Source organism: Manacus candei, unplaced genomic scaffold (assembly GCF_025592945.1).
Source record: "Manacus candei isolate 608988 ecotype Guabito, Panama unplaced genomic scaffold, ASM2559294v1 h1tg000048l, whole genome shotgun sequence".
In the NCBI taxonomy this organism is placed as follows: domain Eukaryota; kingdom Metazoa; phylum Chordata; class Aves; order Passeriformes; family Pipridae; genus Manacus; species Manacus candei.
In genome coordinates this window covers 10,563,930-10,574,842 of record NW_026138096.1, presented here as the reverse complement: position 1 = coordinate 10,574,842, position 10,913 = coordinate 10,563,930, and the positions used below count along the sequence as shown (strand labels likewise).

Here is a 10,913-nt window from a genome sequence, read left to right as displayed (position 1 = left end):
AAATTAAGTGTTGGTTTGCATATTCGTGCCATCCCAGCTATGTAATAACCTTTCTGAAGCTATTTTTGTTTCACATTCCTTACTATTTGGTAAAGCAAGCTGGAGTTTTCTGAGGACACGTACTTTTATTAGAGCTAATTCAGCATTATTTTTCTCACCCGTTTCCTTTGTTGGAAGCAGAGAAATTAGCTAAGGAAAACTCGAAGGCAGCACACCATGCCTGTGAGGGGAACTGCCTTCCCTGCCTCGCCATAGCCGGGCTATTCCTCTAGATGGCTCTGCCCTTGCCCGAAAACATCAAGTCCCTGGAGCAAAAACCTCAATTTTGAGCGATACGGCGGTAACACTGACCGCTCCTCTTCCTCCTGCGACGATCGTGGGGGTTTTGACCAAACGGATAAACACAGATTTGTTGCAATTTTAGAGAATAATATTTTCGGCTTAGCTCTTCAAACACAGACGGAAGTTGCTTTTTAAAAATCTTTCTTGTCCTTTAAATGTCCTTTCTAGCCGTGATTTCCCAATAAACTGCTTGGTTTAGATGCCTGTTGTCCGGTCAGGTTTCAAACCAGCATTTTCCAATGCTACCCTGCTCTAAAGAGATGCGGAGCTGTTATAAATCGCAAAGGCAAGGAAGCTGGGAGGGGAAAAGGCACCTTACAAAACGTAATGTAAACTTTTCTTCTGCCGTTCCGGCTATCCAAATACAAGCGGGAAGCTCTTTCCCCAAAGGATGCAAAATAAAATCAGCAAACGCAACAGTGACAGAAAAAAATAACAGCAGAAAAAGAAGAAAGAAAAAAAAGAAAACACTAAACAAACAAACAAACAAACAAACATAAAAATTAATTTTAAAAAAAACACGAAGAAAAAGACAGTAACAACAAAAAAAACCGAACTCCCTTATGATGAAGGGAGAAAACCCCAAATCGTAATTCTTTAACTCAGTCACTTTTAGGTGATTCTCTGTATCCAAAATGTTTGTTCACTTGTTTTAAAACGAAATACAGAGTTGAAAATCCTTCAGCTATTATATCGCTACTTAGATCACACAAGGGATGAAAATTTGGAATCGGAGGCAGCCTGGGAAAGCTTCCCCGATTCAGCTTCACTAATTTACAAGTGCGTTTCTAACTATTTTATCGAGGACATAAAACGCAAAAACGTTTCCCAAAAGCTCCTCTCCCCCTCAAATCCTGACGTCCGGTGCTTGCAGAGAACACTTCGCATATGTACCTGGAAAGGGCATTTTCAGTCATTTTTACCAGCAGAAAACTGAATAACAGCCCTATTTAAGAGGCGGGGATGAGATGTACATCTCATGTATCTGGTAAGCGACCGACAAAGACTCTCTAAATCCTCCCGCACCGCTGAGTATTTTTGTTGTTACACGTGTGCTTTGCTCCGGACCAGAGGATTTGCCAGAGCTGATCCCCGTGTATATCCCGGGTGTCGGGATTGTTGTGAACACCGAGAGCTTCTTCTCTGCAAAGGGATGCGCTTTAGCTCAGGCTGCCCCGGAACACTAAGGCGAAAATCAACTTTTATTCACTAAATCTCGCCCTGTGCCCGCCAGCCCGTCCCGCCCGCGGTGCGAGCGAACACGCCGGTGGTGTTTGTTTAATTTCGGGCAATTCCTTATCCAAAGCAATTCCTTATCCAAAGCTTATAAACTGAGATCTCAGTCCCAGCTTCTGTGAGACGGGCGGTAAAATTACAACTCAGGAACAGAACTTAAGAGAATTTCACCCTTCGCGCTCCCGTCGTGGGAACCGCAGCGATGCTCACTCCCCTCCGACCTCAACGTCGGGGCCGAAGGGATCGGGGACCATCGCATCCGTGGGAAAGGGGGATCGCATCCCTGAGCGCCGGGGCAACTCGTAGAGCCCCGGGAAGGGGCCGGAAGAGGCGGGGGTCGGCCGGGCAGAGCGGAGAAACCCCCAGGACTTGGAGCGAGTGGAGGGACTGGCACAGCCCGGGGGGTGGGTCCGGCTCGGGGATGCTGCCCCCGCGCTGCCGGGAGCCAAATCCCTGGCGCCTCCCGCAGCTCCCCCGCCGGTCCCTCCCCCATCGCGGCTCTCGGGGCCCGGCCTTGCCCCCCTCCGCCCCCCTCCCCGCCGCCAAGCAGCGCTACTGGCTGCTCCCTGCGCGCCGCCGCCCGCCCGCCCAGCCCCGGCCCCGTCCCCGGGCGGGGAGTCCGGGCGCACGGCAGCGCCTATAAGGGCGCCGCGCGGCAGCCCCCCGGGAGTTTTTTGGTCTGGGGCCACCGGGGCCGCGGGGCGGGGGGTTGTCGCCGGGAGAAGGACGGGAGCCGTGGGGGGGAGCGCCGGCCGCCCTGCATGGCCAGGGATTATGAGCGCCGGTGAGTTGCAGCAGGCGCAGCCCAGAGCCTCGGCGCCGGCGGCCGCCCCCGCGCCCCCGCAGCCCCGCAGCGCGCAGGAAGCCCCCGACATGGCGGTGTACTGCAGCGAGAACTTCAGCGTCTACCCCCAGCCCAGCCTGCACCCGCCCGGCGCCGCCGCTGCCGCCGCCGCGGCCGCCGCCGCCGCTGCCGCCGCCGCCGCCTCGTCGGGGCAGCGGGCGGGCGGGTACGCGCTGGGGGACTACGGGGCGCCCGCCAACGCCGGGTACCTGTGGGGCATGAACAGCCCCGCGCCTTACCTGCAGGGCCCGCCCGGCGCCGCCGCCGCCGCCGCCGCACCCTTCCTGCCGCCCGCCTCGTACGGCTGCTCCCGGGGCGGGCAGCTCGTGGGCTCGCCCCCGGCCCCAGGGTCGCCTTCGACGGGCGGCGCGGAGCTGAGCTGGCTGAGCCTGGCCAGCCAGGAGGAGCTGCTGAAGCTGGTGCGGCCGCCCTACTCGTACTCGGCGCTGATCGCCATGGCCATCCAGAGCGCGCCCGAGAGGAAGCTCACCCTCAGCCACATCTACCAGTACGTGGCCGAGAACTTCCCCTTCTACAAGCGCAGCAAGGCCGGGTGGCAGAACAGCATCCGCCACAACCTCAGCCTCAACGACTGCTTCCGAAAGGTGCCCCGCGACGAGGACGACCCCGGTGAGGTCCCGCGCCGGACGGGAGGGCTGGCGGGGGCAGCGGGGGCAGGGAGCGGAGGAGCCGCTGGCACCACCGTGAACAGAGGGGGTGGCAGTGGTCCCCGTGGCCGGGGGGGGTCCCTTGTCCCCGCTAGTCGGGCGCAGTGAGGAGATCGCGTTCCCCCGTCCCCCCGGGGCCGGTGCTGAGAGGAGACCGCGCTCCTCCATCCCCTCTCGTCGGGCACTTTGAGGAGCCCGCGCTCGGCGCTGCGATGAGACTGCGTTCCCTCGTATCCTCGGGAGCGCCAAGGAGGAGATCGGGCTCCCCCGTCCCCTCACCCGGGCGCTGTGAGGTGACCGTCCCCCTTCGCCCCAGCCTGGCCCGGCGCTGCCCCGCGGGAGGTGTAGGCGGGGGCCGGCTGGCCGCAGCCCTCGCCCCCTCCCCGAGCAGCCCGGGTTGTGCAAGGCCCGGCTCCTTGGGCCGTGATTCACGGCTCCCCTCCCTGCCCGCCGCTGTCCAGCCCGGCCCCGGGGCACAGCCGGTGCCCGGGAGTGGGCGGGGGCGCGCCCGGGCAGCGCTGGTCCGTCCCGGCGGGGCGGGGACGGGCCGGGCGGGACCCGCTCGGGACCTTGTGGGGTCATTGCGCCCATCCTGGCCGTGGGCAGGAGGCGCGTGGGGACAGCTGATGCCACCACAGCACCTCGCACCAAGTCTTGTGCGTGGGGCGGCTTGTCTGCGACCCCCACAGCTCAGTGCTGCTGTCCTGCTGTCCTCTCGGAGTGCCGGAGTGTGTCAACCCGGCTTTCCATCAGCCTTTCTGAGAAAAGCCATGGCAGGGACACTGCCTTGTCAGTCAGTGCTGAGATGGCAGCAAGTGCCCCAGCTTCTGTGAGGCAGCCAGAGCAAGGGGAGCCCCACTTCTTGCTTTCTTTAGCTAAGTCTGAGGTAGAGGTACAGATTCTCCCCGGAGGTTTATGCTCTGTGATGGGTTCTCCTCCTCCATATGACCTTAAGGTTCACTTGAGCATTGGAGGGATGGAGGTGGTGATGTCCTGGAAACAGGTTTTGGATCCATACACTGGAGGGACAACAGAGAGGAGAAACAGGTGTAGGAGAGAGAGATGTGGGGTCTGTGCCAGTCAGACAAGACATGGGTGCTGCTTATCTGTCAGCAGTGGGGTTCGCTGTCACAGAAGCTGACTTTCTCTCTTGTGTCTCCTGTTTTCCACCAGGGAAGGGAAACTACTGGACCTTAGATCCCAACTGTGAGAAGATGTTTGACAACGGGAACTTCCGTCGCAAGCGCAAGCGGCGCTCTGAGCCCAACGCCCCCGCCACCGCATCCGCGGCCTCCTCTCTGGGGGGCCTGAAGGCCGAGGAAGAGCGACCCATCCCAGCCACGGGCAAACCATGTGGAAACAGCCCACCCCCGGAGCTGGACCCCTCACCTTCTGCCAGGGACCATCCAAAAAGCTCCTCTCCCTCCGGTATCATTTCATCCACCCCCAGCTGCCTCAGCACCTTCTTCAGTGGCATGAGCTCCCTGAGCAGCGGGGGCAGCCGGCTGACGGGGGGTCTCAGCAGTGACCTGCATCACAGGAACTTCTCTGCTGGACAGCTGAGCAGTGGCACTTTCACCCCTTCCAGCAGCTCTTCTCAGGAGGTGCCTTCACCAGACCAGCTGCAGCGGGTTGCGGGACCTTCCCCCGCCTACTACAGCTCCTTCCATCCCAGCAGCAGCAGCCAGGGAGCCCAGTACAACCACTACTACAACTTCACGGTGAACAGCCTCATCTACACCCGGGATGGAACCGAGGTGTAGGGTCCTGGGGCCGTCGGGCTGCAAAGGGAATGGGAGTTGCAGGTGTACCTGGCAGCACAGAGGACCATATGCTTATTGCAAACAGCATTTCAATGTGGACACTTCCCAGGAGTTCTCCCAGGAAGACGGATCTTCTCACCTTTCAGAACAAGAACACCCCTTAAACACCAGCAGAAGGCAGATGCAAAGTCTTTTCCCCATCCTGGAAAATGTTAGGTGGTTTAGGTGGTTTGCCATCTAAATTCTACAGGCGTGGACTGAATTAATGTTTTCAGAGGTTTCTAATCCTGAATGTAGAACCAGAAGTTTAAAAACTATAACCATAAAGTGGTATTGGCAAGAGCCAAGTGTAGACATCCAGCGAGTCTTAGAAGAGAACAGGAAAAAGAAAATGAAGAGATTTCTTATGAAGTGCCTTGTACAATGTATTAAAAAAACTCTTCTGCCAGCAATTGCCTCTGTAAGCCCTTGCTTCTGCCCTGCTCCTGCAATATGCAATGCACAGGGGGATACTCTGGGTAAACAACCCACCCAAAACCTTCTCAGACTCACAGAGGGTCTTCCTGTGCATGGCATATTGTACAGCGGGGCCGTGTCTTGTAAAACAACCCTTTTCCTTGAGCTTAGTACCAAAGATAACTCTAGCCATGCAGCTTTAGCACAAGAATAAACACTGGGCTATTTTTATACATATTTGTACGTAATGTAACTCTTCTGTACATACGTTTCTATGTGGTTTTATATTTGTAAATTATGCTCTGGAGCTGTACTTATTTATAATGTGTTTTAAACTTTGTTAAAGTTTATTTTACTTCGTTTCCCCTTCTTTTTTTGTTGTTTTATTTGTTTTGAATTTTTTGTTGGTTTTGTTTTTGTTCGTTAGTGTATTAATGAAACTTTTCAGGCTGAACAGCTATTGGGAATAAAATGTTAACAATTGTTAGATATTGGCCTGGTTGTTCCTCAGTGTGTTTGAAGTATTTTAAAACTGTGGGAGACAGGTTTTTCTTTCACGTGGTTTGGGATAAAAGGTGCAAAGATTTATGAACAGTTTCATCTGTGCAGCAAAACAGAAAAACATCTGATCTGGGATATCAGATCAGGAGACACATCTTAGCTGTTTTGCAGCCTCTTGGAATCTCTCTGTGCAGAGTGGGCACTCTTGGATTTTTTGTTTGTTTGTTTTTGTCAACGTTCTGAATTGCAACTGTCCTTTTTCAGCCTGGTTTTAGTAAAAAAAATAAAAGCTTGCAAAAGTAAAAGCAGCGGGGCTGGTTCCAGCGCGGTGCCAGCTAGCAGGAGGTACAAGGTCTGAGCTTGGCTGTTGGCTTGATCCGTTTTTGCAAATTAGTTTCTCTCTAATGGGATTGCACCTGCTTACACTGTGGGCTAGTCAGGAGGTGGGACCAGTCAGCTAGTGGGCCAGGCAGCACTTCAGAGAAGCCTTCCTGATTTCCTGCTGCTGGGAAAGGAGAATCCATCCTCAAGCAGCCATTATGCTGAACAATCAACCCCTAATTCTTGCCATTTTGCATAAGCTGTTTGTTGGGAGCTGTGTGTGGTTAGAGCATAAATATAAGTGTCTTCATGAGGAATGCAGCATCAATAATGAAGTTAAGCATGAAATTGCAGCTGTTTAACATTCAAGCATCTGCCCGTGATGTAAGGCCATCCCTGCAGGCTATTTAGAAAACAAAACAGTTGGCAGCACCTCTTCACTGGCTACCTGCATAACGTACAGGGCAGTGATGCAAGACCAGCTCTTCATAATGAAGCCATGACGAAACATCAGATGACTTCCATGTGTTTGGGATTGGGACCAAGTACTTGCCCCAGCACTGGGACCAAGTACTTGCCCCAGCACTGGCCAACCGCCACTTGTGCAATCGCTGAGACCAGTGGGCGGGTGGCAACTCCTGCCTCATCCCCCCCTCCCTCACACCTTCCCAGCACAGATACCATCTTCCTGGCTTTAGGGATAATTCCTCTTGATTTTAATTTTGTCTCAGGTGATGCAGTGGTAGTGGTAATGGGAGGGAAAGGGCAGATTACCACTAGGAAAAAAGACAAGGTGGTCAGTCTTGTTCTGCTGGAGTTCAATCCCACCAGGTGTGGAATAGCTTTATTTGGATTTTGGACTGCTGAGTTTGACCTAAAAGCGGTGGAGGGATTCCCTACGCCTCCAAAAGATATAGAGCCAGTCATTAAGTAAGCCCAGGAACTGCATACTCACATGTCTAAGTGACCATTGCACCCCTTCCCCAGTCTGCCAGCCTGCTGTCAGACCTTACCAAGCACTGGACCAACATGGGACACTCACGTGTGTCCAGCTCGTGTTCTTCTACCCAGATTTGTTTCGGCATTTACTCTTTGCCACTTCCATCAGCTGTATGTTTCTGCAGGCATTATCCATAAATGTTTGCTCCTGAGGATCTCAAATCTGGCAGATTTGTGTTGCTCTGTGACCTACACCTGGCAGTATGTTCTCAGAAAATATCCTGTGGCTCAAAGGACCTTGTGCCACATCGGTTGGTGGTGGCATAGCCAGAACCTGCCAGAGCAGAGTCAGGGAAGGATTCACCCACCACAGTGCTCCAGCCTCACTCCTGAGGGATGGTGGTGGGCTCCAGGGAGGTTTTGTCAAGTCTGACTGGCTCCAGTGCACCTGTCCAGCCATTAGCACCAAATCCCACTCCTTCCAAGGAAAGTACACCCTTAGCTGGAACCAGGACCTGTGGCCCCTCCTGCTGCAGAACCACCCCTGGTGTGCTCAGGGTAAAGGACCTGCCCAAGGGACACTCCAGAGTAGATTTCAGCAAATAGACACCTAGTCTGCAGAGGAGCCAAGTGAATGAGCTAATGGCAGCCTTTTAGGTTTCCTTTTGTCATTAAAAAAGACTTTTTTTTTAGCAAATCTTGGGAGAGGGAGGGCAAGAGGATTGAGTTTAATGAAAGGCACTTAAAAGTAGCAGGGCTTTTGTCGTGGGCTTAGGGATTTACTGAGATTGCCCGATTGAAGGAGGTGAAAGACAAAGGCAATTAGCCTACTGTTCCACTCTGAGGGCTCCCACTCCCCTCTAAATGCCAAGGCCATGCCTGGGATGGGCAGTTCTCCATGACAACGAGCCTCTTCCCAGGCTTGGTCAGGTGATGGTCCAGAAGCCCAGGGCATAGCCTGCTCCCAGAAAAGTCAGCCAAGAATTGTCCTTCTCTTGGAGAGAGGCACTAACTTCAGGCCTCCATCCCCTCTGCTCTGGCAGCCTTTGGAATCACTCTGTAAAATGTGTTCTACACAGAATCTCATAGGCTTTAGGGGAGCAGTGATCTCATGTGGGTGACCTGGGAGCCCACAGATCCCAACTGCTGGACACTAACGCCGAGGATCTCAGGAAGTCTCACCTTTGCTTGCTTTCTCCAGTCTTTCTAGGCATCCTGAAGATGCCACTCCACCCGGGCAGGACTGTGGTGCTCCATGTGAAACCGTGGTTGTGCTGATAACTGCGAGCACAGCTGCCTCGCACCTGTGCCCTGTGCTGAAACACCCCCAGCCAGGGACCGTGGCTCTCCCAGCACACACACCTCCTAAGGAAAGACATTCCCTGCTTGAAAAGAAGTGCAGTCCAGAGGCATTTTAAGAGATGTGCTGGATCAGTAACACAGGTGCTTGCTGGCTCCTACGTGTGGCACTTCTCCAGCACGGGGTCGTTTAACTTTGCTCAGCGCTGGTCTTATCGACCTGCCAGCAAAGGTGCGGGCAGGCACCCACTGCAGGTCTGCACTTGAGCTGCTCCACAGTACAAAGGCTTTGCCAGTACAGCTGGATCAGCCCAGTCCCCTAGAGGAGACCCAGCTCCCATCAACAAAGGAAACTCTTGTGCCAGTAAAGTTAAACCCCCCGCCCCCAGCAGCAGCACCGAGGGTATTACGGGGCGGTGGGAGGGGATTCAAGAGGCAGAACACAGCCATCCGCGCTGGGTTTCATCCCCCGCCAAATCTCTTAGAAATGGGGCTTCAATTATTGCCACTGGCCATGGACTGTGGTTTGCTTCTCCTCTGAAGGAAGAGGCTTTGATTTGCCCTGTTGCTCACAAAGTCCGTGGAATTTGGCCACGGTGTGTTGTGCCTGTACAGAAGGTTTTATTGCCTTTTTTTTTTTTTTTTTTTTTTTTTTTAATACTGATTGAGGGCGATTTTTTCCTGAAATATCTAGGAATAGTTCAAATGATACAGAAGTGTTCAAGTAAACTACAGGTATCCTGCCCTTGCCCTCTTTGTGTATCTACAGATAACAGAAAAATCTTCATCAGGCTTCTTGATATAAGGCCCCACAAGACCTGCTTTGGGGTGCGATGTACCTAAATTTTACCCCCTTGTTCATGGAAGGTGGTCCTGTCAGTCTTGTTCTGATAGCAAATAAAATAAGAGGGATAAAGCCTCATTTTATAGCTTGACCTGAGAGAGTCAAGATGAGAATCAGGCGTGGTTGATAGTACATACATGGTTGATGCCTCAGCTGGAAATAGCTGTGCCACATGGCGAATGCAATTGTTGGGAAATTGTTGTTTCTCCCTAGGTAAAAAAAAAAAAAAGAAAATAAGAAAAAAAAAGACAAAAAAAAAGACAAGTTTTATTGTCCTGTTATAAAATCCCTTCAAAACCAATTTTTATTCTTTTTTTTCCTGATTGTCAAAAGAACACAAAATTTACCTTTTATTTTTTTTCTCTTTTCAGCAGAAATCTCCATCAAGCTGAATTTCCGCCCCTGCTCTCCCCCCACCCCCCAACATTTTCTGTTGAAAAGAAGGTTGTTGGAATGTTTTTGACCAAATTACCGAGAGCAATATTCACCTGGGTAAGGTGACGAGAATATGCCCCTCAAGGAATAACTGAAGTGTAATGTTAAACATCAAAGGTGTTATTTTTTTTTTTTTACCTTATACCGGAGCTATCTCTGAATCATATCAAATAATCTTCTCGTTTCATAACACCATACAATGCAGGCTAAAAGTGTATGTGATCTGCTTTGTGTACTGCTGAATGGATGATTAAACTGTCTAACCTGAGGGATATTCATCCAGGGCCTGCCCCAAACACAGTGAAGTCAGGGGAAAGACTCCCACTGACTTCAGAGGGCTTTGGAGCAGACCCATAATCAGCCAGGCTCTAATATACTTCAGGTGGTGTCTATGAGACTGCCTGGGGACACGTAAAAGGAGCTAAAGATTGCATGTTTGTGAATTAAACATTGTAGGCCTGATCCAGGCAATTGGCTGCCGTAGGAGAGCGGAAGCTGTCTCCCCCATCCTCCCCAGCTCCTGGGATCGTTTTCCCTTTCCTGCAGTCCATTGTGTCTGGGATTTATTGACAAAGCAAAGCTCTCACCGTGCGGCCAATCCACGTTTGCAATAACAGCCACAAATCAGGTCAGGACTGATGGTTAATCTGCCCTTGGACCCTTCAAGGGGTGCTGATTTTATATCTCATTAAAGTAAATCGTGGAGCTGAGCTGTGTCATTTCCCTCCCAGGCCAGTTCAGAGGGTGGCAGAACCCACACCTCACCTACCCCTTCAGGGCCACCACAAACAGTGATCCTGGAAGACACAGGGTTGGTGCCTCAACTCCAAAACAGCTGAGGGAGTCAAACTGAACATGGAGCAGAACCAAGCTTTGGCTTCCTTCAGCAGTAGGAATGATACTCAAATGAGGCCAAATTATGTTGCTTGTGTGTAGAAATGACATTTACACTCATATAAGTGTTCTTCTGGTCTAGACAATGGACATCCAGTGAAGTTATTGGGCAACAGGTTCAAAACAGACCAGAGAAGGTACCTTAGGAGGTACCTTGGGGATCTCTGTGCTTTAGGACATTGGGTCTCACCCTAAAAAAATGCTGGCTAAGTTAGGCCAGATGAGTTGCTCTCTGCAGGTGCCTGTTTCTCTCCATGCAATGCCAAGGAAGCCTGAAGAACTAATTTAGGTCAAGATTTTAGACCTCTCCAAGGGCAGGATATCTGCAGATATAGGACATCTGTCATGTGGGGACTTGTATCTGGTTACAA

At 52.2% G+C, this 10,913-nt stretch overlaps 1 protein-coding gene across 1 annotated transcript; it reads left to right on the top strand.

The window, feature by feature from the left end:
- Nucleotides 1-2,172: 2,172 nt before the first annotated feature.
- Nucleotides 2,173-5,742, top strand: FOXI3 (forkhead box I3). Its single transcript, XM_051798114.1, has 2 exons — nucleotides 2,173-3,052; nucleotides 4,264-5,742. Exons 1-2 carry the CDS (start codon nucleotides 2,353-2,355, stop codon nucleotides 4,851-4,853), a joined length of 1,290 nt encoding a protein of 429 aa, XP_051654074.1. The 5' UTR covers nucleotides 2,173-2,352; the 3' UTR covers nucleotides 4,854-5,742.
- The last annotated feature ends 5,171 nt before the right edge of the window (nucleotides 5,743-10,913 follow it).

Coding starts and splice junctions, on each gene's coding strand:
- FOXI3 (XM_051798114.1), top strand. CDS start 2,353: ATGAGCGCCGGTGAGTTGCAGCAGGCGCAGCCCAGAGCCTCGGCGCCG. Junction 3,053..4,263: donor CCGCGACGAGGACGACCCCG/GTGAGGTCCCGC, acceptor GTTTTCCACCAG/GGAAGGGAAACTACTGGACC.